The sequence below is a fragment of the Cibotium barometz genome, chromosome 43, assembly GCF_041138505.1.
Source record: "Cibotium barometz isolate CiBa-2024 chromosome 43, ASM4113850v1, whole genome shotgun sequence".
Lineage (NCBI taxonomy): Eukaryota > Viridiplantae > Streptophyta > Polypodiopsida > Cyatheales > Cibotiaceae > Cibotium > Cibotium barometz.
This window is the reverse complement of record NC_141088.1, coordinates 12,348,565-12,375,638: the sequence shown is the minus strand read 5'-3', so window position 1 is coordinate 12,375,638 and position 27,074 is coordinate 12,348,565. Positions and strand designations below refer to the sequence as shown.

General features: G+C 42.1%; 1 protein-coding gene across 2 annotated transcripts; it reads left to right on the top strand.

Moving 5' to 3' along the window:
* Positions 1-26: 26 nt before the first annotated feature.
* On the top strand, positions 27-9,583 carry LOC147613537 (uncharacterized). 2 transcript variants are annotated; one of them, XM_086781507.1, is made up of 6 exons: positions 27-496; positions 2,459-2,628; positions 7,498-7,559; positions 7,671-7,696; positions 7,815-8,166; positions 8,529-9,583. In XM_086781507.1, exons 1-6 carry the CDS (start codon positions 343-345, stop codon positions 9,091-9,093), a joined length of 1,329 nt encoding a protein of 442 aa, XP_086637633.1. In that variant the 5' UTR covers positions 27-342; the 3' UTR covers positions 9,094-9,583. The 2 variants fall into 2 exon arrangements, with proteins under 2 accessions (XP_086637633.1, XP_086637631.1); XM_086781505.1 differs by having other exon boundaries at positions 28-496; positions 7,495-7,559.
* The last annotated feature ends 17,491 nt before the right edge of the window (positions 9,584-27,074 follow it).

Genomic DNA, 27,074 nt, shown 5'->3' with positions numbered 1-27,074 from the left:
AAAAAAAATTTGAAGCTAATGTTGACGCATCCATTACTTTCCTTCCAACTCTTTATCCTCATCTTATATGATAAAGCTTTCGGTTCCTCTCCAATGGTAGCTTCTCATTTCGCTATGGCAACATAGTCTCTCTCTCGCGCTCTCTCTTCGCAGCCTGCTCTTTGCTTGCTTTCGGGCGCTTGAAAAGCAGCCTGTTTCTTTGCTTGCACAGGAGATTTTAATACCTTCATAAGATGAGAAGAAGAATACAGTCCCGATTGTTCCCTGGGCAAGATTTGGAGCTTTTCGTTTGAAAAATCACAATTGGGTTTCCCTTGTCACCCACAGATCTCGCCAACAATCATGTCTGCTGCTGCTGAGAATGCAAACGAAGGTTCCAACCCTTCTTCTTGCAAGAGCCAGCCCCTGGTCTTCTGCTCTGTCTGCCTTGATGCAGTGACAGAAGGGGCGGAGAGATCAATTGCAAAGCTAAAATGTGGTCACCATTTCCATCTAGGTAAGCTTATGCTTGACTTAACCCTCAATTTTATTCAATTATATAGATTCTTAACTGTTTTTCTGGGGTTTCATCATCTCCATCTCTACTTTTATTCACATAAATATAGTTATTGGAAGAAAATTCATATTCTTTTTATAAAGCAAGGGGCATTACCTACTTAATCCTATGGTTAATTCTTCCACGAGGGAAACTGTGCAAATCACTGCAATGTAGGCACATGAGTGCAAGGGCAAAGAAAATTTGGGGTAAGGGGCCTGGCCTGTTTACTTTATGCTAGTTTTGCAGGGGCTGCAATTTCAGGGAATGAAGGGGCACATCAGGAAGCAGGTTGGGTGCGAAGGAGCAGAGAATTCACCTATGGCCTCCGTCTCTGTCCAGAATGTGTGAGGGCGGGTGGGAGGTCTAGCCCATTTAGTAATACGGAAGAGAGGCCTAGATACATTCCCTTCTGCTACAGATTTCTTTGAAGGCAAAATATCTCCGTCTAGTAGCTGTCAAATTCCGTCATGTAAATTTTCTTGCAAGCTGATTGGAGTGATTGTCCTTGCAATATGATTGGAGCGTCGAGATTGACGGCATCAGAGCTTCAAATTCCCAAGTAGGATCAGGAGCACGTCTCTGTCTGATTGGTCCAAAACTGTGGAAGTCATGGCTGGGGGAAAGATGACTTGGTTTTGGTTTTTGGTAATTCTTTTTGATAATTTCCATATCATATGCTTCTTGTTAATTGCAGCCCATCATATTGCCCCACACATCGCGTGCATGGTGTGACATATTTAGGCTAAGATGGATCTGTGTTAATCGTGTCCTCTAGACTTTCATAATGTCTTTCCCTAGGAGCTCCACAGTGTTCTGTAGGTATTCATAGGTTGTGGAAGTTAATCGTTTTCTGGAATCTGCATGTTGAGGTGCAGCAAGCTTGAAGGTTCATGTGGAGAACATCCCTGTCGCAACGTAGCTCTAGAAGATAGAGGCCTAAACATCTCAAGTCTTGATAATCCATGACTCGGGGAAGTGAATCAAAACCTCTTTCAGAAGAGGCAATGGAATTGGCATTGTATGTCATAATATAGCAGACATCTGAATAGATAGTGCTCTTTTGTCTCTATCTTCCCTGTGATAGACACTCTACATATTCATTCTTCTCTAGGGATGTCCTCTGCCCTCCCTGTCTCTATCCTGAGCCAATGTGAAGCCACTCTCTACTGGGGCCAATGTCTATCTGCATGGCATGTGCTATGTATCCAGTGAGATACTTGGCTTTCTCAATGGATCCATTGCTACCAATGAAAAACTTGGGACTACCTGACTCTACCTCTACTCCTCCAGTAGTCTCAATGACTCCAATGGCTACCAGTCTCTATCCAAAATGTAGAGATGATAAATGTAGTTGACTGTGAAAGAGTCTCTAACATCAACGGGATTCCACCAAACTCTGAATTAGGAACTGACGTCTAGATCTGGATCATGCATGAGGACATCACCTGTAATCTCTCTGTCCTCCTCCAATCCTCTTTTCCCCAGAACCAAGTTCCATACATGCTGTGGGCCTCACTAAAATGTCAAAAAGCCAACTCTTGGTGCCTGGTTTCCCAGAAATGTTCCCACATACACTCCAAGAGAAAGAGAGAGAGAGAGAGAGAATGCAATGTTTGGGCCTCCTTTTGTAGAAAACCTGTCTACTTAAAAAAATTATTTCACACTGGCTATTAGTCCAGCTTCTTAAGCTACCTGTTTGGGCCCGTTCAATACAATGACTCTATAGCACATGCAATTTTAGGCCTCCAAGTGGACTGAGTGGTGTAATGGCCCCCCTGCCTTGCATTGCTGCCTGTAACTTCCTCCTACATAGTGTAGCATGATGAGTCTCATGAAAACCTCCTTGCATACTGTGTCCAACAAACATTGTGTTTTATCGTTGCTGTTATAGATCTAATGTGGATCTGCTTTGTGTTGCAGATTGCATCGGATCCGCTTTTAATGCAAAAGGAAGAATGCAATGCCCAAATTGTCGACAAGTGGAGCAAGGCCAGTGGCTCTATGCAAATGCCTGCTTCTTACATGAGGATTTTGTTGATGACCTCACTTTTGAAGAGGATGCAGAGGTCTACAGTGCAGCAGACCACTTGGTAGGAGTCAAGTCTAATTTTATTTTTTTCTCTAATCATTACAAGTGTTTCCATTGATTGCTGGACCTGCATTAGACTGCTGCGCATCTTTGAGGTGTCAGCCTAGGAGAGAAATGCAGCATGTGTCATGACCCCTAGAAGCTGGTTGGTGTCAGGCAAACCCAAGGGGAGGGTTTCATGAGAGTTGGTAGCCAGTTGGGGCTGCCCTAGAAGCTTTTATGGAGCACTCCAAGGGATGAAGTTCATCCAAGGGGTGGAGCCAAGGGTGCCAAGATCAGTTTTCAAGAAGAAGGATTCATGTTTGTGTTCAGGGATAGGGAAAAAAGGCAAGGGGACAAAGTGGAACAGATGCACAGATCTTTACATGAGATTTGGAGTGGATTCAGAGACCTAAGGCAAGGTTTTTAGCGAAAAGGTTGCCAGGAAGGGAAGGATGACAGGTATGGGAGACCATATGTGGAGACAGGGGATGATGACAGTCATCCAGAGTCAGAAGTTGGAATCCCGTCATCAAGTTTAGTAGGAGGGGATGTCATGTGCATGCACATGGACATGCCTAATCCAAGGCTAATCCTTGAAGGGAACTAGATAAACACTAGATTCAAGGCATGGCTTGCTGCGCCCGTACCATTGCTGGCTGCGCTGGTTATCTGTGTGTGCCTTCTGCGGCGGCGGCTGCATGCTGTGCCACTATGGGCCTGGGCACAACCTCCCTTGGGTGGCTTGAGCTAGCGTGGCCGCCTGGCCTAGCTGGCCCACCTGCCTAGTCTTGGCGGCCCCATGGCTGGCTACCTAGCCGGCCTAGGGTTGGCTTGCTGGCCGCCACCAACCTTGCTTGGCTGGTTGGCTAGCCGGCCCTCCTTGCCTCGGCAGCTTTCAAGCCATGGCCTGACTACACACACAACTCTCGACCAACCTTGCAGTCGCTCACATGCACGAAAAAGCGTGGACACAAAAACACGAAAAAATGACGATCTCATCATCTCTGTCCCCTTTTTCGATGTTCACTCATACACGTGTAACTACTTGATAGCAACACCTCGAAATTCAGACTTCAATAAAGCATAACCTTTATGGAAAGAGTACGATGAGGAGAATATCTGGGATACGACAACCCAAGCCTCACTTATATAGTGATAACTATGCCATAAATAGCCAAAAGCATGTTTTATTAATCTAGGAACCCTAGCCAAGTATCAGCCTACTAATCCCTAATCTTGGGGCCCCCTTAGCCCCACCAGACTAGTCCCTAATCCATAGATTAGTGTCCAAGTACATAACATGCATGGTCGTGGTCTCATTGCAAGGTGGTCTAGTGATTTGAAGGCCTCATGCTATGGTGGTGCATGTCTAAGCTCAGGGGTGGTTTGGAGTCGTGGGCCTTTGGTTGGGAAGTGAGTATGCCTATTGCTTTTGTCGTGTGTTCTATGCATGCGCGTAGATGTAGGACGATTGTGGGTTGCCATTGCATGGATGCCACGATATTAGTTCCCACCTTGCATTCTGAAACAGAGCTATGAAGTTCTCATGATAAAAAATTAAGGTATGTTGTTGCTGATTTGCAGATAGGAGATCCGTTTCACCACCTCTTGTGGAAGAGAAGGTTAGAAGAGCCTCTTATTCCTCCAATTCTCGTGAAGGAGAATAAGTGAAGAACAGCTCTAGCTATAGTGAGAAAAAACATCATTGAATTAACGTTTCATGGCATAAAAAAATTGCGGGTGGACAACACTTTTGAATGCCTTATTTTTGAGGTTTTTTTCCTCCTCAAACTAAGATTAAGGGAAATCAGCCTTAACAATGTAAGTGCGGAAAAGTGCCTTGCCGGCAAGCTGTTGAAGGGCACTGATTGGAGGCGATTGTTGGCGGCATCAAGGGTGGCAGCAAGGCATTCCCTGAGACCCTAGCTGTGTGCAGGGACTCCTGCAGCGGATCTTGACTCGGGCCTTAGAGAGCTCAGCTCGCTCTTAGAGAGGACAGCCCAGGATAGATTCATCATGTTCTGGGAGCAGTAGAGGAGCCTTCGCAAGAGTCTGGCCTTGCTTCAGAGACTGCAGGAGCAGACCCCAGACAGCTCGTGGCTGGAGTCACCGATGGAGACAACTCTGACGGAGATCCGTTTGATAGAGGAGAGGAGGGTTGAGTTCAGGTACCAGGACCGTGTATCTTTCTGGACCCAGGCAGGAGACAGGATCACGAGGGATTTCTTCGAGATTATAGGTCCTCATCAGCGTTCATTGGCAGTGGTGATGCAGCTTGACACTTGAGAAGGGTGACCTCCCTTCTGATCGAAATGGTTTGAGCGGTGGTTGGGCCACTAACATCGCAGTAGGTGGGGAGAACTACAAAAAGAACACAATTAGGCTTGGTTTGCCATTGGACTCGTAGAGCCTTTTGTTTCAAACGATTGTAGAGCTTTTTGTTTCAAACGATTCTAACAATGGGCGGCCAGCTAATTTTTAGCAGCCGTGGGAGTTGTCATTCGAGTGGGCTGGGACATGTCAGGCACGAGCTACGTAGGTCACATATAAAGCCTTAGGTGTCCGTATGTTTCACTTAACCCACTTGGAGAACATAGCAGTTAGGTTATCTTAGGGTAGAAGCATTGTAGAAGCTTTTTATTATCTTTTCAGCATAGCATGTGTGCTAGAGTCTCTTGACTTGTGCATATATCTTTTCAGCATAGCACTTGTGCTTCAGTCCAAGGCAGCAAAAGAAGTCATCCTCATCATTCAGCCATCAGTCCCACATTCCCTCAGCAGATGTGGGTGTGCATATTGGCTCTTGAAGTGGCTTCTAAGTTGTCTACAGATTGCTTGAGGATTCAGCCGACATTTTGTCTACTTCGTTCTTGTGTTTGGCATTCCACAGTCAACCATCGTCAAATAAGTTTCTTGGTAAAGCTTGCATTGTAAAAGTTTTCCAAAGTAATAATAAAGTAAATATTCCTACCTGTGGGAGGGTGCCCTTAAATGGGTAGTTGGGACCAATTGGTGTTGACTATACATCTCTACAGATCTATTTCTTGTGTATAAGCATTAAAGGACCGCTTAAACTCACTAAAAGAAAAGGTACCAAGAAGGCCTTGTTGCATGTTACATGATCATACCGGTGGCATGTACCAGAGGTTCTGGTTGTAACTTGTGACGTAGCTTCGCTACCTTAAGTGAGAGTATTCCGTGGATGGTAAAACTGATGTTGGGAAAAACCACTAGCCATCCACCATGTCAGGAGAAGAAGAAAGAAGCTTTAAAGAAGACACCAACACAGAAGATAAGTGTCCAAGAAGACACCACTAGAGAAGAAACGCTTCTTCAAAGCACTAAAGATTTTCTTCAACGTGCAAAAGTGGCAGAAAAACCTAAAGAGCAGGTTCCCACAGAATTTGAAGGCGTTCTTCTCCTAATGGAGCAACAAAGACGCTAGGAACTCACTGAGGAATGGAAGGCCTAGGAAGCCAAACAACAGGGTTGAAGAAGATTGGCGCTATGCAAAGTTTGCAGCTCTGGAGCATCAACAACCTGGGGTTAGGGACTAATAGAGCAGGGTTAGGGGAGCCCTAGGATTAGGAAAACTAGGCGGATTCAGGTGGCTAGGGTTCAGATTTAATAAATCCAAGGTTATTGGTTATTTATGATTGGACTGTTATTTATAGCAGTAGTAAACACTATATAAGTGAGTCTTGGGTTATTATTGATTCATTGTGGTCTGAACCTGGATCAAGAGGCTTACTCTTAGCAGTGAAGCATAGTAGCCAGCATGTGTGCTTGAGTCTCTTGACTTGTGCATATATATTGTCAGCATAGCACTTCCTTGTGCTGCAGTCCAAGGTAGCAAAAGAAGTCATCCTCAGCATTCAGCCATCAGTCCTGCGTTCCCTCAGCAGACGTGGGTGTGCATATGCAAGACATGTGTTGCCATGGCAGGTTACAAGGGGCTCCAAAGACAAGGTTGACCAAGGAGCTGAAACCATGCTTGACTTGGCACAGTCACTTAAGATACAAACCATTGTGATGTGTTGCTGTCCACTCAGCCCTTGCTAAGAACTCCTTTTGTTATAAACTTCTGACAAGCAATAAGTTGTCTTGAAGGGTGGGGTCCTCTATTATGCCCAAGTTGGGGGGGGGGATTTTTAAAATTCCTGCATTGTTATTATTTCAGTTATGCAATATTCAAACATGTTTTTTCTTGTACAGAAATGAGAAGATCTGTCTACCCTCTCTCTCACCTGTGACCTATTCAAAAGGAGGGTGCAACGTACATGCATTCAAATCTTTCTTAGATTGTACAGACCCACATCACTCAGGCCCAGGTACATGCATGTTGTATGATTGAGGGTTGAATGGGTGACCTTTATAGCTGGTAACGTGGGGACTGTATGAAAGGAGCAGCATGGGCCAGGAGGACTGGTACATGCAGCCAAGCTATTGCTGTAAGAGGAAGGGAGGCGGGGGTGGGGGGGATTTTGTTCAGATTGTAAAAAGTCAAGGTATAATGTAGTGGGGGGTTGAGCTCTGGTGTGGTGTAGAGGATCTACTAGCACTAAATACACGTGACAAATTGTTCATGGCATTCTACTTGCATGACAACTTGCAAGTGTGCTGCTATAGGGTGGACACACATGCAGCATCAATCAAACGTAGCTACGTAGCTCAGGAATCATCTAGGTTGGCGTAGTCTACGCAGATGGTTCGAAAGCTTGATTTGGTTTGCTTAAGTAATTTCTTGATGGAATCCTACAGGATCTCATATTGGATTGTTCCATAGAGTTTGTACCACATTCGCATGTATTCTAATCTAGGTCAATACTTGTGCTTCCTTTGAATATCTAGATTAAAACTTACACATTCCTCTTTTTGTTTGCAGCAGTTTGGCCATACACCATGGTGTCCCCATCAGGGCTCATTTGAACATTTTTCTTTAACATTCGAGTAAGTCAAGGAGACACAGTTGATAGTTTTTAATATTTATTGGGCTTAATTTTCTCATTAATGAAATTTAAATTGACTGCACTAGGCATTGATGTATCTGTGTCCATGCAGGGAGCTGGATAATTTTGCAAATGGCTGTAAGTAAATGTTTGGCACATAGTGTTGCTATTGGAAAAGCGGCTTATAAATACATCAAGTCCAAGTTTCGAGCCTCTATCATATGCCTCATTTATAATGACATTGTTATAACTGCAGATTTGGATCCATTGCAGAATGTCATACATGGATTGAGAGCCCCTGCTGCGGGTAGCGGACAGATCTGTCCTTATTTTGTTGCCACACATGGTTTTCCGTTGGGAGGGCCCTTAAATTATGCTGAGGATTTCATTGCTTTGCATGTGGACCACCTCCACCGTGCCAACAGGGATACGAGGGGTACAAGTCATGGGCCACAAACAGCGCCGGCAATGTTGACTTCTAGTAGGTTGCTTACATCATATGGAGGGTCTTCTCAGAGCTACAATCTAAATGGGCGGTTTACGCAGCCAAGTGCTAGAAACCTAACTCTAGGTTTTCTGGGGGGGAGCTCCCAGTCGGCTCATGCAGGGTGAGGACTCATAACTCCTAGAGACTGCATCGTGGCATTGGATTTTTGGCCTGCCTTAGTATAAGGCAAGTCCAAGTGAGTGATAGTCCCTTTTTGCCTAGCGACTGCTTCAAAAAATTATCTAAAAATAGGATAATAGTAGCATGCCTCTCTCTCTCTCTCTCTCTCTCTCTCTCTCTCTCTCTCTCGTTTTACTTCTCTTTTCTCCATCTCTCTCCCTTTGGCCAGCAAAGGCAGGCCCTCAGATGAATTCTTTCCCTCATTTATACTCTTTGTTTGTGATGATACAATGCTTTTGCCTCTATGTGCATTTAGCATGTAATCATTTATGATGCTCAAGCTATAGTACATGCTGTCTGCAGGTCCAGTCAAGGAACAAATTTTGGTGGTCATCCTGGGAACTTCTCTGGCCAGCCACCACATATTCATAATGCACAAGGGAGCTATGGAAACATGCATCCCCATCCAATGAATCTCTCTCGAAACTCACACATCAACACCAGGAGGACCAGACATGCTGACATACTTCCTACTCAAAGAACTTCACAAGTCTCTTCTTCAGAGAGGGCTCGGATGAATGAGCCGGTGCGAGATTATCGCCCTTGGGCTATTCCCAATTCCTTGGGACAAAGCCCAAACCAGGTTTTTCTTGTAGACAGAGTCGGCTGGGCAGCTGACGGCGGTCATGTCAATCCTTGGACAAGGGGAGCTTTTTCTTCCCAGATCTCCTACGGAACTTCCAGCCAGTGGTGGGCATGGGTTCCACCTGAGACAAACCATGGCCAGAGGGCCATACCGAACGTGGCACCGAATTCTTATCATGAAGGTGGCCGATTGTTTGGAGCTCCAAGGCCTACAGCTTCATTGGGGTTCTCAGAACAGGCTTCAGAAGGTTCTTATGCTTGGGTATTTTCTGGGTTTCGATGAGATGGAAGCAGGTACACATATATAAGGCATGCTTTTTTGCTAGCTGGATGACTCATTTTGGCTGGCTTCTGTCATACTATTTGATATGCATGGGACATACGCCTCTGCCTGCCATGATTGGGTGGTGTCTTGGAAAACTCTTCACAGGCATGTTCATGGACAGTGTGTACATAAAGTTTTTTAGTGCGGGCCCTCAAGAATTGCGTCTATTGTGCTCAGTTGTCCTGGCACTGCTAAAACCTTTACTCCTGACTTTGTTGATTAACTCTGAAATTCTCATGTCAAGATTTTTATTTGATTATAGCATGCCCACTATCTTGGTATAGGCCAGTTATGGAACAGCCCCTCCCATTAGCCTGGGCCCGGCCCCCATCTGGGCCGTCCATTAGAGATGGTCAGGCAATCTTGCCTGCCCAACTCTCTGCCAGGTGGGAAATGTTCTGTAACCATTCTTAACATTCTAGTGGTATGATGTACTTGTTGAAAGCAAGCTTTATCTTGTAACTGACCAACACATTCTTAGTAAATTTTTCTTGCATATAATGTTGCATGCCACCTCATACATTCCTAGTAAAAATTGGTAGCCACAGTAAGGTGCAGGGATGATGCAATCCTAAGAACACATTCAGTATCACAACCATGGTTTTTCTCTCAATTCCATGATGGATGAGCTCATTAAGAGACATTGAAACACGTCTTTCCAAAAACAAATAATATAACCTACTTTGAAAGCTCTTGAAAATCATGGAAGCGTCCTTTTCAGAGAAGCAGTATAGTGATTGAACTGGAGTCTTTTCATTCCCAAGCTTGTAAATAGTTTACAATAAAAGCATGTGTGCTTTTGCCAAATGTCTCCTTGTTTTGCTCAGTATTTGTTAAACTTGTTAATCTGGTATTCAATATTGAAGAGTTGAATGCAAATGCATCAATTGTTGTCCCTAGTCTCTCCCAAATGTTAACAATTGGATCCCTATGTGACTCTGAGCCACAATGTGCTTAAGCATGCCAAGCATTGTCAAGGGTTGACAAATGTATGCATGACTCTTGGTACTTAGTGTGAAGTTAATCTCTTTCATTTCAATCTTCGTGATAGCGCTGGTGATGTTGGGCATTAGAAACATATGACTTACTTAAGTTTGTCTTTGTTAAAGGCTTTAAACCATAGTCATGAGCTTAGGTGTGGCAACATGGTAGAAAGAGAAAAACACCCACCACATGTTCTTACCTCCTATCATGCCTAGAATCCAATTGTGATTGAGTTCTTAGAAAGCTTCGATTTGTGAAAAGGATCTATGTGGGAACATACACAATCTTCTTGCCATGCAACCAAAACCTTGGGATTAAGAAGAGGTCACTGGGAACTTTGTGTAATGAGTTGTCTTCTAGGAAGTTGCTTTTTTCAAGTTGAGCATGTCTTCTTTATCTTTGATATCCTTGAGGATTTAAAACCTCCTTTTCAAAACCTCAGAGCCTTCAAACTTGTTGCTCTACCAAGTTGTTGAGAGAACCCTTGATTTTGGTTTCTTGACTTTTCTTAGTTGCTCTTGCTTGTAAAGCTTCACATTGTCTTGTAGATTCGAGTTGGTTTGAAGTCTGTCTTGTATAGTTGAAGCTTCTACCAATGTGTAGTTTGTGACTAAAGCATGGCAAAATTCTCCTTTATTTTCTGTTATGGCTCACCCTAACCCTCTTTGAAACACATCCAAAAAGAGATTACTTGGTGAACCGTAACTGTCATGAGGATCTTTCCAATTGTTGAGCTTGTAACCCTTGAGGTCTCCAAGCTCTACAACTCCTTGAGAAGCAATTCCACCGCATCTCCTGCGAGCGTTGTCACACCGTCGCGTTGCACTACGGGTCCTCGTCCCTCCTCTCATCTCACTTTACTCACACACACTCACTAGCATGCATTAGGGAGAGAGATTAGTAAGAGGATTAGCAAGAGTAAGACTTAATTGCACAATGGGAGAGTGTCTTGTATTATGAGAGAAATTCACTTACATACATGGTCATAAGTGTTCACACTTACTTAAACTGTGGTCGGCCGGGCACTTTAGGCTCATAAGAGGCCTAATGCTATCACAATGACTACTTTCATAATATATCCACGAAGTACATCACTTAGGACTTCATCCTAACTTGCTACCACACGCTCTTGAAGCGGGAATTGTCATAAATACTCCGTCATACCATTACGGGCGTTCGTCTCCAAGTTGTAGCTTTGGACACTATTGCTTCATATCTTGAATGTATGACCCTTTGGTGTATCTACCATGACTCCTTGATGTAAGATAATGGCGGTAGCTCTTGTTAATCCTAGAATTGGATTAGCATTTCCCCCATCCTGATGACGATCGCGTTGAAGACCTTTGTGTGGGAAGAATGAACCAGAATTGTCGATGGCTTTATTGGGAATTCCTAACGGGGTGGGGGGTTTTTGCGAATGATTGCATTTTTATTTGTGTGAGGCTTTTTTTTTTAACCCACTTTGTTTTTGGCAATTATCGACAAAGTTACATGTGATTTTTGTTAGTGGGGACACTAAGAGATGTTAATAATGGGAGAGAAGAGAGAGAAGGATCCAGAGGAACGTAGACTTAATCATAAGAACGAGATAGTGATTCTCAGTTCCTCATTTGATTCATTGAAGCGACATTCACCATTTGAAGTAATTGGCTTGTGATGATGTCTCTTTGTGTGACAGGATTCTTGTCAAATGTTGTTGAGTAGTACCTAATTCTGTCTTTTTCTACCCATGTGCTTTTATGTTTTTATACATATTTAAGTGCTCTTAGAAGTAGATTTTCATGAAGTACAAGAATTGAGTCATATAGACTCTTATTGAACTACTCTGTGTTGAAGTAGCCACTTGTTGGTAAGGATTGAAAGAATTACGTCGACTTGCGAGGCTAATATAGATATCTTTACTAAGGATTGAAGATCATTGATTTGTGAAGATGGTGGCATCGTTTGGAGGGGTTTCTAATTTGAAGGAAAATTTCAGGCGATGGGTTGTAGCATTGACCAGACTTCCGACTACCATGGCCTCCCCATCCAGCGATGTACCTGGAAGTTGTCGATGGTGAGGCTTTGGTGCAAATGTTCTCCAGTACATGAGTATGGATATGTACTCATGGAGCAGCTGCTACATTAATTTAGCCAAAATAATAGTAAGTAATAAGCTTAACAAATATATAGTGGCTAGTGTGTGATATGGCATAATCCATAATGAGGCTTAAATGTGAAAGTGCAGGTTCTTAAGCCGTGAGATGGAACTCCGTGAATTGTTATTCCGTGATGGAATTCCGTGAATATGTAGGTTTTGACCTGGAGGTGTGTTTTTTTATTTGGGTCTTCTAGGTCATGACTTGCAAGCAACAGCTTCTTGTGCGCTCATTTCTCACTACCAGACGGGTGACAAGAGCATTGTTATTTTGTTCTTGATGTGCTCCTAAGTCTCCGTATTTGATCATGAATTTGTTTTGCGAAAATGATGTCGAGGTAGTAGGGAAGACTGCTGATTGTTTGCTTTAACAGACAAGCTCTTATGTTGGTGCTGAATGCACAAGAGTGGTGGAGGGATTTGCTTGATGTTGCTTGGGATTCATTCTTGTCGAACTATAGCTGAAGTTGTTGGTAGTATCCTTGTTGTTGAAGTACATGCATAGGCACCCATCTTTGATGAACACTGTAATTTGGTTGCCGATGTGCTTGGTGTTGAGGCTTTCTTCTTTGTGCAAGCTTAGGGGACTTTGTGATGCGCTTGGGGACCCAAGCTTTGATATTTCTTTATTAGTAGTACCCTTGTGCTTTGCAGCAATGTTTTTGGTACCCACACTTGTTGCATTGGTGGAGTTCTTTGAGGAACTCGCATAGGCTATTGTGGACGGTGTTGTGGAGTACTCTTCTTCTTCCTTGGCTTTCAAGTGCTTCATTGAGGAAGAGTTTTTGACAGTCGAGGCACCCAAATTTGATTGGCACCTTCATAGTAGCCTTGAGCTACAAGTAGCTACTTCTCCACCCACATTTTGATACTATTAAGATATCGTGATTGTGGTTGTTGTGGTGGAGTTTTCTTTTAGTGTGATGTGGAAGGTTTGGGGCCCTCCTTGACTTGGGTTGGTGCTGAGGCTGTAGGTTTGAGACTCACTGGCATTGTTGATGATGACGTTAGAGTCTCTTGTGGAGTGGTTGTCAAATGACAAGGCCTTTGAGCATGTGGTTGTCTTCTTTGGTGAGGTTTGTTGATGAAGATGCATAGGAGCCGGGGCCTTTCCTTTGAGTTTCCTGTTAGAGTTAGATGGTTGGGCTCTAGGAACTTCTTCAGGAATAGTTGCTGATTGTGAGGTTTTGGCATCGAACTTTGTAGGTGAGGATGGGGTTGAAGGAGTAGATACTTTATCGGAGTCGGTCATTGACGCAGATGGTTAGTCCTTGTGTAGAGGGGCTTTTGTGAAAGAGGATTGTATCCTTTTGTTTGCGTTCAGCATCCATTAAAGTTGGATCCTCTTCCTTGCAGTATGGTATTGTCAACTTTTTGTCGTTGATCGTCATGATGATGACTCTATCGCTAGTAAAGCAGCACAGTGGTGCTTGGGCAACAATAGTTCATTTATGTCCCAAGATCATATTTGCTTCCAATACATACCCAACCACAAAAAACTTGCAAGTGAGGGGGTTAGTTTCAATATACATTGTATGTTCAAAGTACCCCAAACATGGCATGTTCAAGTCTCGTTGTAAAGGTAATCCTTTCAGGATGTGCCGTGTGAGTGTTGGTTAGCCTAAAAAATTCCATAGCTCAAGGGTCATGAGATTGTGTTCTCGTGTTGGATAAAGCTGTGCTTGAGTTGTGGTGATTTTTTTTGCAATTTCTAATCCAACCAAAATCCTAGGGATCTTTTCAATAAGATATGTTGGAAGTTCCAGCTCTCCTGCAAGGTTTCTTCCTCCCGAATAGCAATTGTACATTGCATGCAAGAGTGTTCAAGGTGACTATTTGCATTCATCTAGTGAATATAACGATTCACTTATCCAAGGTCTGCCAATGATGACATCATACTCAAGGGAATCTAGGGTAACATGAAATGTAAATTCCATATCGCCATCGATTGTTCAAGTAGTGTATCTAAAGTAACCTGGAACTTCAATGTTTTGTTCATTGATTCCTTTTGTAAGACTATTTCTTGTCGGGGTGAGTTGAGGTTGTCCCAATGACACCCAAGTGTCTATTGTCATGATGTTATGACTTGCTCGAGGGTTAATCACTGTGCGTTTGCACTGAACATCATTGCCTGTAGGGAAATCCAACCATACCATGATAGAATCTTCCAAAGGAACCATGGGTGTTTCGGTTATTGTTTCAGCTTCAGATCCTGTGTCTGTTTCATATTCCCATTCACTTTCATCCTCTGTTTGGGTCTCAGCTTTTTTAAGAGTATCCATTGCGTACAATGGCACACTTGGCCCTCTGACAATTCTTAATGAGGGATGTTTAGAAACTTGCGAATCCTGACATTCCTGTTTTATGTAGTTCGTTATGTCCTTGTATAACTCAGGTTGGGCTATTAAAGGTGTGCAAGTGTTGATGTGATGCTGGCTTTATTATGAGAGAAGATCATTCCTCCAAATGAGGTTTTGAGAGACTGTTTTAATCTTGTAAGGGAATAATCGAATTCCTCACGTGCTTTCTCAAGCCTATAGTTCATACAGTCTGTTTCAAATGACTCTTCTATAGAGAGTATGTCTTCCTCTTCTTGAAAGGGAAAGCGGTACTCCTCTAGGCTTTTTATTTTGGTTGCTGTTTTAGGTTTGGCATTATGAGGCTCAATCACAACTGGTGACCCTGTAAGACATTCAACCAAGCTAAGCATGCTCTCCTGAGCTTGTTTTTTGCTTTCTACATATGTCATCATTATCCATTTGGGATGGTTGGGTGGGTTCTAGTTTATTGATTGGTCTCTGTGGTACACTGAGTGAAGAGTAAGAACTTGTTTCATCCTCATTTAGTGATATACTAGAACTTGTTTCATTCTCTGACTTTCTTTGGTTTGTCAGTTTTTCATTATGTTTACCCATACGACGAGATCGAATTTTCTTTTGGGTTTTTGTATCCTGTGTCATACATATGGGTGTTGAGGTTTGTGTGGTGGTCTTTGAGGTGGATGCTTTTGCATCCTGTATAGCTTTTGGCTCTTTCGTGTTTGTCTCTTTTTGGGTTTATATCCTCTACAGGCTCCTTTTCTCTGTCTTTTAACTCGACCTTGGTTTCGATAATTTATTGTCTTTTGTTTTTCTTGGGTTTAGAAGGTTTTGTTTTCTCTTTTGGGTTCTGTTTCAAAGCATGTTCTTCTACCCATGTTGAGGTATGTCTTTTACATTCTTTTTGACTGTTTGTCATGCCTTGGCTTGTAAATGTGTAAGCACATTCAATGGCACTGTGGACAATTGTCCATTTTGTACACTTAAGATGTTAAGAGTTGTATTTTGTGAGACAAGTTGCATTGAAGTAACTTGTCTTGGGCAATCTTGGAACATGTGCTCAATGCCACATCTTTCACACATTGGTCGCAAGATGTCAGTGACTATGGGCATGGAAGTATTCTAAACTGTGCAGTCTACCACCTGTATCTTGGTGGGGCAGTTGGGGTTTCCAAAGGTTTCACATCTCTGTTCAAACATTTGAATGAATTGAACAGGGTCTGTTGTTCCGTCATATTTGCCAATAATTTTAGAAATTTATACGGTCGTATTTCTGTATGAGTCACTGAGGCCGTATGTGAGTGCTCTTGTTGGAAGAGACTCAGTGAGTCCTTGGGCCACCCCCTTCCTAGACTAATCAGTATGTCCAAGGTATGGGCATCCAGGAAAGGGTTGGTACTTATAGGATTTGCGGGAATGTTAAGCAAGGGACCAAAGCCTGGTGGGATCGAGGTGACAGGGGATGTAAAACCCGATGATATGCTTGTTATAGGCATGGCCAATGGCATTGGGAGGTGAATTTGTGGCATGGATCTCTATGGCTCGAAGATGTCAACCATTGGGTTTAGTCCTTGTGTGATCCCTGGCAATCCCTCCATCGTGGCCATGTTGGAGTGCCTAAATACTCCTTAATGAGCAATCACAAAATTTTTAATTATTTTTTTGCTTTTTATACTTTCCCACAGCCCGTTATTACAGCCTTAAGAGGCTTGGCGTACTCTTCGTTGGATCAAACGGGTATCCGTTTGCCCTAATTAGCTTAGGTGCTATATGTACGTGAACGGTCTTAGAGATATTTTTTTGGAAAAAGCGTATGCTAGGAACTTCCTAGATGGAAGAGGAGGTCCTAAAACCTATTTTTCATCACTGTCTCAAGACGAAAAAGTTTTCAGAGAATTTTTTCCTTGTTTCGCAGCACGTTTTTGAGGGTGTTCTAAAAGGAATTTTGAAAAACTCTGTATGAGGGAGTTGTAGTATTTTTGGAGTACTACAACTTTGTTTCCCTGAGTTGTCAATGATTTTGTTGTTAGACCCTAAAAAATTAGCCCAAATATGGCTCGTCATCGTTTTCACGCTGTTTTTTTATATGATTTTTCATGGTTTTTAGACTGTTTTTTGCCTCGATTTCTGGGTTGAATTTTGAAACTACTGGTCGGAGGCCAAAATGGTCGATTTTGACTTCAGACGACGAGGTCCAAATTCGAAGAGCTCGATGACAGCTTTTCGATGAGCCCTAGAGTGCCTTCATCGGATATATGGTTTAGGAGATACTGGCCTCCAAATAGGGGTGTTTTTCAGAGCCTTTTCCCCCCCCCATGTGATTGGTGTTTCACGTCGTGAAATTGAAAAGATGCAAGGGAGAAGAGAGCTTGAGCTCTTGCAAGCACACACACACACACTCACAAAACCCTAATAGAGAACACACAAGGTGAGAGGCTGAAAATCTTCTTCTTCTCTACTCAACACTCAACACACCATATACAAGATAAGAGTACACATAATATGAAAGGTACTCAACCAATACATACATAGGTTCTCTATAGTGTGAACCCGACTAAATGAGCTGGCGCTATAACTATGCCAGTCTCTAGAATGGCTGTCACCCAAGATCTCACCAACCATGCCAGTGGTGTAAGTGTGGGGCCTATCCCCCAGGCGGGTCATCAGTGTCCACCGCCTCACTAGACGAGCTCGATATCTCAACACTCCCCCTCGAGCTCAACTCCATCTCATGTACACCAAGCGAAGCCCTGAATCTGCGGAGCTTCTCTGTACCCAATGCTTTGGTGAAGATGTCAACTACCTGATCCTCTGTGCTGACATAAACAAGGTCAAGGTCTCCTGCCAAGACCTTCTCTCTGACGAAGTGGTAGTGGACCTCTATATGCTTCGTACGAGCATGAAAGACTGGGTTCCTGGCCAACTGTATACTGCTAATGTTGTCACAGAAAATGACAACTTGTCTATCCACTGATAGACCCAAATCTGCAAGTAGCTTTCTCAACCAAGCTACCTCACATGCTGCCATAGCAGCTCCTCTGTACTCGGCCTCTGTACTCGATAGAGCAACCGTAGGCTGCTTCTTGCTGCTCCAAGTCACAATAGCACTCCCCAAAGAAAACATGAATCCACTGGTAGATCTTCTATCTGAGATACTACCAGCCCAATCAGCATCTGTGTACCCATGTACACATATCTCTGTCCCAGTCTCATAGAATAGTCCACAATGCAAAGTAGACTTCACATACCTCAGTATGCGTCTCACTACATCCAAATGCGATTTCCGTGGAACCTGCATAAACTGACTCACCAACCCAACAGCATAGCTCAAATCTGGTCTGGTGATCGTCATATAGATCAAACTTCCTACTATGCACCTATACATAGTAGGATCCTCCAAGATCTCTCCTGAATCTGCACTCAACTTGCCATTCTGATCCAATGGCACAGAAATAGACTTACAGCCTGTCATACCATACTTGGACAACATGTCCAAGCCATACTGTCTCTGCAGTAATCCAATACCATGTGGTGACCTAATCACCTCAATGCCCAAGAAATATCTGAGCTCCCCCAGATCCTTCATCTCGAACTTCTGTCTAAGCAAGGTCTCTACATCAAAGATCTCTGCATCATGGTCCCCCGTAATCACCATGTCTCACATACAACGAGAAATCTGCATTGGCCACATGAAAGCCAATAGTGACAAGGTATTCAGAAATCTTGTGAGACCATGCTCTTGGTGCTTGCTTTAAGCCATACAAGGCTTTCTTCAATCTGCAAACATACTCGGGGTGACCCACATCCTCATAACCAGGTGGCTGCAACATATACACCTCTTCTTGCAAATCCCCATGCAAGAATGCATTCTTTACATCCATCTGATGTAAAGACCATTGCTTTGACGCAGCCACTGCTATCACAACTCTCACCGTTGCCATCTTGGCAACTGGGCTGAAAGTTTCCTCATAATCAATCCCATATGTCTGCGCATATCCTTTGGCTACCAATCTAGCCTTGTACCTGTTTATGCTTCCATCACTGTTATGTTTAACTTTGTACACCCACTTGCATCCAATGGCTTTCTTGCCTTCAGGCAATTGCACTAAATCCCAAGTCTCATTTCCATATAGTGCATCCATCTCCTCATCTATAGCTCTCTCCCAGAACACATTTCCAACAGCCTCATCAATGCATGTGGGCTCAACAACGTGCACAACCTTTGCCAAGGCATGTCTCATTCAACGTAAACATTCTGCCCACTCTGTTGCCTTTTGCAACCAACCTGCACTTGTCTTTGAAATCTTCAACATAACACCCATCAGGGTTAAACCGGACCTGCAAACCCTGCTCAATCATCTGGCCAACTGAAACCAGATTCTTTGTTATGTTCGGTACATGAAGTACATCTTCAAGGTACTTCACTTTGCCATCCTGCATAGACAATGGCACATCTCCAACGTGGGCAATTGGATGAGCAGTGTCATCCCCTGTTTTTGCAAAACCTGGTCTTTCCGGGTTTTTCATCTCCTTGAACCACTCCCCATGACTCGTCATGTGGTTTGAAGCGCCTGAATCCACATACCATACATTATCTTTTTGTGCTGCATCAACATTTTCAAGCATGGCATTCACGACATGCTGCATAACAAACAACCTTTCATTATCCTCCTTATTTCTGCTTGAGGATGCATAGTTGTTTTGCTGCACTTTCCCATTTTGCATGTCAGCCTACTTCTTATAACATTCTGCCTGCACATGTCCAGGCTTACCACAATAATAGCATTCACGTGCATCATTATATTGCCTTTGCCAATTTCCACGGCCTCTTTGACTCCCCCTGCCTCTGAATTTGCCTCTTCCACCTGCGTGTTGTTGTTGTTCTTGATTCTGGGACTGTTGTTGTTGCTGCTGCTGCTGGCCATAATTCTGATTACCTGTTCGGCCACCTCCTTGACCACGTCCACGGCCTCCTCTACCTCGTCCTCTTCCTAAACTCGTGTAGAAGGCCTGTTGCTCTGAACTGTTTTTGCTTTGTGAAGACTGTTGGTCTTCACCCAAGCTCTTCTCTTATAGACACCAAATCTGTAATGTTTTCCCGAGTCTGAATAGACATCTTGAACGCCTTGTATTGTGGCCCGAGACCACGTAGACAGGACTTCCACCTTGTCATCATCATCTACTGACACACCAATAGATGCAAGGGATTCCACAATACCCTTTATCTTCAGCGCATAGTCATTCACAGACATGCTCTTTTTCTCCACAGTATGAAGTTCATTCTTCAACTGTATCTTACGTGCCTTGGTATTTGTTTCATAGAGCTTTACCAAGGTGTCCCACGCCTCCTTGGGGGACTTGGCATCCTGAATGTGCCCAATCATGGTGTCCTGTATACTAATGGAAAGCCAATACATAACCTTCCTGGCTCCTTGGTTCCAGTCTTTAAACTCTTTCACATCTGCAGCAGTCGGTACCGGATTTACCGGATTTATATCCGGTATCTCCGGTGCCTCTTCATGCTCACCTTCTATGTAGTCCCAATAGCCTTTTCCCATCAGGAAATTCGTCAACCTGAACCTCCAAGCATGGAAGTTATTCTTATCAAGCTTCTCAGCCACAATCTGAGTTATCCCATCATTTGACATCTTGCCAAACACACAATTTTACCAGAAACTGCACTCTGGTTTTTCTGCACAAACTGCTGTATTTTCTGCACAGTGGTACTGTAGTACTCTCAAATGTCACAACTAGTGACTTCAATGTGCATACATACACCCAATGGCAACTGTAGACCTCTTTGCAGCACCCACAGTGTCTGCACAGTCAATCTATCTTCCTGCAGTTCTTAAAACAGAGTTCTGCAGAGAATCGATGACTTACCCGCAGTGCTCGAAATCGCATGCTTTCTGGAAAATGGACGTCCAGACGCGCCCGAAACGCGTTTTCGGCCCAGAAAATATTGTCCGATAGGACAGTATAGTTGCCCTTTAACTTTACTCCCGCGAAGAAAGCTCCTCAATCAGAGATCGTTGCCGGTGCCTCTCGTAGAGCTCCCGACAAGGGTGTAGTCACCAACACAAATAGGGAAGAGTAGTTGAAGCTCTTACCCTCATACCGCTTCTTGTGGTTCTCTTGCTTGCAGCTCAGCCCTTAGCACGAACCAGGCTCTGATACCATGAAAAGATGCAGGGGGGAAGAGAGCTTGAGCTCTTGCAAGCACACACACACACTCACAAAACCCTAATAGAGAACACACAAGGTGAGAGGCTGAAAATCTTCTTCTTCTCTACTCAACACTCAACACACCATATACAAGATAAGAGTACACATAATATGAAAGGTACTCAACCAATACATACACAGGTTCTCTATAGTGTGAACCCGACTAAATGAGCTGGCGCTATAACTATGCAAGTCTCTAGAATGGCTGTCACACAACTTGTCATCCCACTGGCCGCATATCACCCAAGATCTCACCAACCATGCCAGTGGTGTAAGTGTGGGGCCTATCCCCCAGGCAGGTCATCAGTGTCCACCGCCTCACTAGACGAGCTCGATATCTCAACAGAAATGGTTTTCACGTCGGACTTCTCAAAAAATTAAATATCGTTCTTTTTTGGGCCGCGTGAACTGGTGTTTCATGTCGTGAAATGGTTTTCACATGGAAATTAAATTTCATTTGTTTTGGGGCCATGTGAACTAGTGTTTCACGCGTGAACCAGACTTCACGTGGAAATTAAATTTTGATTTTTTTTGGTGGCCGCGTGAACTGGTGTTTCACGTCGTGAAACGATTTTCACGCGTGAATCGAACTTCACATGGAAATTAAATTTTAATTTTTTTTGTCGCGTCGTGAAACTAGTGTTTCACGCCATGAAACGGTTTTCACGCATGAATCGAACTTCACGTGGAAATTAAATTTTGATTTTTTTATTTTTATTTTTATTCGTCGGATTTTCGTTCATGTCATTTTTCTGTTTACGTCGGATTTCCGTTCACATCATTTTTCTGTTCACGTCGGATTTCCATTCACGTCGTTTTTTTTTGGAGTCTAGTGGGAAATATAAATTTTTCTTTTTTGAAAAAATATTTTTTGAATTTAGAATGAAAGGGATATGGGTATTTTTTCAAAAAATATAAAAAAGTCAACCTTTTAACGACACACCTTACACCCTTCATAAATGACCCCCAAAATGGACAAATTGACAACTCATGAGCATCTTCTCATTGAATGCTCATTAGCCTTCATGAGTTATGTAAAAAAGTGATTAAGTATTAATTCAAGATTAATTTTTTCACTAATCTTTTTCTCTTTTACACTAATCAAGGACTCTAATTAACTATTAATCTCTAATTAATTCACATAATTGAGCATATCATTGGATAGAGCAAGGAAATACTAATCTTTGTGCATCAATAATTTTTTAAATTAATCTAATTTAGGAGATTAATTAGACTCTTAATTATGGTCTCCTCTTTGAGGTAAAATTAAGCAAAGAGAGTCAAATTTCTCCAATTGATAAAAAATTGATGTGATTAGATGTTTTGATGCATCTAGATGTTCTCAAAACACTCAAAAATCTCAATTTTGACTACTCATACGATCAATTTTGACCCCGATTTACACATTTTTTAAAATTTTTACCTCTTGAACAAGATTGATTATCCTTAATGACAAAAATCAATCCATTAAGAGAAATTAGTAAAATTCAAGGGTTTTTTTATGGTTTTAAGAAATTTTTTGAAAGATTAAGCTCCTCCTAATGCTTGCTAACACTCTTATCGAAACAATTTCAATAAAAAACACACAATTAAACTAAAATTAATGATCTTAGATCTATGTTTAAACTAAAGAGAGTTAACATTCACTAAGAAATGCATTCTCTTGCATTGTTTGATGCAATGGATATAAACTAAGCCTAATACAAACTATGTTCAAGATATAAACTAAGCCTAATACAAACTATGTTCAAGCCCTATGAACATGAAAAACCACAAAAACAAAAACAAAACAAAAAATTAGTCTAAAAATTAAGTAAAAAGCATTCTTTTCAAAAACAAAAAAGAGAGCTATTCTACACCAAATCTCACACAAATCACCATCAAATCCTTATCTTTTTCATAGGAAACCACTAATCAAGATAACGGGCAATGGGTTATACATAGATTAGAGGCAAAACGATGGAAAAAGCCAAGGGATGGCTCCCCGACGCGACAGGCGGTGCCAAAAATGTTATGGCTCACCCTAACCCTCCTTGAAACACATCCAAAAAGAGATTACCTAGTGAACTGCAGTTGTCGTGAGATGAGGATCTTTCCAATGGCCGAGCTTGTAACCCTTGAGGTCTCCAAGCTCTACAACTCCTTGAGAAGCAATTTTACCGCATCTCCCGCAAGCGTTGTCACACCGCCGCGTTGCACTACGGGTCCTCGTTCCTCCTCTCACCTCACCTCACTTCACTCACACACACTCACTAGCATGCATTAGGGAGAGAGATTAGTAAGAGGATTAGCAAGAGCAAGACTCAATTGCACAATGGGATAGTATCTTGTATTATGAGATAAATTTACTTATATACATGGCCATAAGTGTTCACACTCACTTAAACTGTGGCCGACCGAGCACTTTAGGCTCATAAGAGGCCTAATGCTATTACAATGACTACTCTCATAATATATCCATGAAGTACATCACTTAGGACTTCATCCTAACTTGTTACCATACACTCTTAAAGCGAGAATTTCCGTAAATACTCCGTCACACCATTAAGGGTGCTCGTCCAAGTTGTCGCTTTGGACACTATTGCTTCATATCTTGAATGTATGAGCCTTTGGTGTATCTAACTCCTTGATGTAAGATAATGGCGGTAGCTCTTGTTAATTCTAGAATTGGATTAACATTTGCCATCATCTCTTCAACATTATACCAAGTTTCATCTATCTGACAATATACGGCTTAGCATTAAGTAATGCATGCTTTATTGGTTTATAAGAGGGACTTATAAAATACCTTTTGTGAATTGATTGTGAACATTATGAAGGTCCATAAGAGCCTTCCTCCATGAGAGACACAGTAGTAAGAAGCACTATCACATGTTAAGCCACCTTTTGCAATGAAGCATAAAGGGGAATTATATCGTGTGGGATAGGTTTGTAGAACCTTTAGTGTTTTTAAAATTTGGTTTTGAGGCCATTTTAGGACCTCTTTTTGGCTCTGTAAGTTTTTTATAGCACTCTCTGGAAGTGTTAATTTGGATTGTGTATGCCTGATTTTTGGTTCCATGTAGAGTTATGGCATAAATGTTGTTGGCAAAACATTTCGTGTAGAGAATCATGAGATTTATAAGTTGTTGGCAGATGTATGATGGTATGATCGGTTATATATACAAGATGTACTGACACCTAAGGATACATGGGATACCTTGATTAAGTAGTATAGCACAAGTACTAAGGCAAGAAAGATGTAGTTGGAGCAAGAACTGCATAATGTTAGAGGAACATGTTGGGTATTAATGATTACTCATTGAAAGTGAAATGACTTGTAGATGCACTTACCTCCATTGAAAGTGAAATGACTTGTAGATGCACTTACCTCCATTGGAGCTCTAATTGATGACAACAACTTGGTGTTGGTCACATTGAATGGGCTTAGGAAAGAGTATGATCAGTTTCAAACAACTATCCAAACTTGAGAAAACTTCCCAAACTTTGAGGACCTTATATCCCTTCTTTCATTGAGGAGATGAATATCAGGAGTAAGTTATTTTTTAGAAATACATAGGAGCAGGCGTTTTACATGGACAAGTGGAGGTAGAGGCAGATCTTCATCTAGAGGCCAGGTGCAAGCCGTTTTGGAAATAGAAATCATTGCTAGCAAGAATAGGAATCTAATGTACAAATAAATGCAAGAGGCCACGCCACTCTAGAGGCATGAGAGCTAGAGAGGCCAAGGTGGATGGCAAAGAAATCATAGTGGAAATAGCTTGGAGTGTTATTACTATGGCAAACCAAGGCACATAGCAAAAGACTACTATAAAAAGAAGAATGATATCAAAAGGGTGAGACTCGAGGTACTCTATTGTTAAAAGGATCCTGTCCTAGAGGTGTTATCTCAAGTGTACTTGCCAAAAATATTTTTCATTCTCAACATATCTTTATGTAGAAAAAAGAAAAATTGGTGGAAGAATATGTAGTCTCCTCTAGGGCATAGCAAGGTATCATGGGAAATTACACCAAGGAAACTATGCATCTTCAAGCAAGCAAGCAAGCCAAAGATTGAAGTGAGCAGCTTTTTGATGCATCATATGCTTAGTTCCATGGGTACAGATGCAAAAAATCTTGGAGATGTATGGTATGTTGATTTAGATGCTTCTAACCACATGATTAGTCATGGTGAGTGGTTTGGAGATATAAAAAATGAAAAAACCTACGTATGTGAAAATAGTTGATGATCCTATACAATCTTCCTTGTTGATGTTGTGCACACCTCGAATTCATCATGGATCGATTGCGAGGATGCTTCATCTACACACCTCTAAAAAGTTGTTTGCTTTATAGAGAAGAACTTCGTTTGGATAGGTGGCTAGATGACAACAATCCCTGGTATTTAGGAAGTGCTATTGGTGGACTATTTTTTCACTTAAGAATTCAACTCACTAAGTGATGATAAATAGTAATGATCCAACCAAGATGATTCATGGACCATTACTCTCCACATAATGATTCTCACACAGAGATATGCACAAACCAAGAATAAGGCTAACTAAAGCAAGCAAGAAAACTTGGATTAGAGTAATGATGATAAAGTATAAACACATCTCGGGGAGTGTACTTTTAGAGGAAGACCTTCATACAACATGTATTCAAAGGGTATTAAAAAAATATAAAATGACTCTTTTTTCTTTATAAACTTATGGGTTTTTTTTTCTTTAAAAAATTCCATTTAAAACCCTCTTATGTAAGTAGATTTCTATAATTGTTTCTCAAAATCTTGGTTAAAAAAACCCCTCCTAATGATCGCATGTAGTAGACATATATATTTTTAGTGGCCCTCAGAAACACATTAGCACATGGGACAAGAGCAAGTTTCTCGAAGTAACACAAAGCTATATTAGTCACACCAAGAAATTACACATGAGCTAAGATCTTACACACTTAAGTGAGTGTGCATAGGTTATATATACAGGCCACTTAGAGGGAGATGCCTAGATCCACAATCTTCTCATGTCTCCTACATTTGCTCCACCTCCCCTACATCAATGGGAAGTGCCTATGATCAAGGGGATTCCTCCTAGATTTTCACCAAGTCTACACTAGCAAATAAGCAATCTAATAACCTTATACATATGAAACCTTCACTAAGCCTCACATTAAGGATCACACTAAAGATATATGGATGCTAGATCACCCATATTTCTCAACACTCTCTCATGATCAAGGGTGTGCTTGACCAACGATATTTCTCAACACTCTCTCATGATCAAGGGTGTGCTTGACCAACGATACACAAAGAACATAATGCCCACTCTCTAAAAGAACACAAATCATAAACACTAAGATGATTACAAGGAACATCAAAAGAGATGATTACTAAAGTTGGCCTCGTGCTTGGCTTTGTCCTTTTCTTCATTTTTGTTATTGTTGCCCTCCTCATCCTTTGAAGCAGTCCTTGATGACATGTCCCTTATTTTTACAGTAGTAATAGATAATCGAGGGTTTCTTACTCTAAGTTTTCCATGGCCACAAAAGCTTGCTCCCTAGGTGGAGCATGGGTAGATGATGACGCCTTGCTAGCTTCCATCCTTGTCTCCTCAAGGATGAGAGATGATGCCACTAAGGCGAGGGTGAGGTTAGGTTAATTGGAAATCACAGGCACATTGTTCATAAGATGGAGGCATAGTAGAAAGTAAGACAAACACAACTTCCTCATCATAGCATCACTTAATTGATCAATAAGACACCTTATATCATTTACATGATTTGCAACACATTGGGGTTTCTCTTAAGAAGAGTCATGTGACAACATTAGTTTGGCCAAATATGGATTTGAGCCTTTTCCATACCTCATGTGAGCTTTTAGCAGAGCTCACTTGGTGGACTTGATTATCACCTAGAACATAAATGATAAATGAACTAGTCCTTTTAGCAAATGATCCTTGATCATGGTTGGGTTTCTTCTTAGTGCCATTAACTATTCCCCACATATCTCTATCCACGAATCCACATGTCTCTATCCACTAATCCCATGTCTATCCCCACGAATCCACATGTCTCTATCCATGAATCCACATGTCTCTAATCCCACTTGCATTTTGATGCACCAAGTATGGTACTTGGTCCCATCGAATTTCTCACTCTTATCAAAGAATAATCCCATTATAGTTTCCATGGTTGCACACACACAAAGTTAAAGATGTCCCTTATAGATGGAGGACTACAATGGAGCTTGGTCACAAAGGTTTGATTTTTGATCACAAAGGCTTGATCACTCACACAGT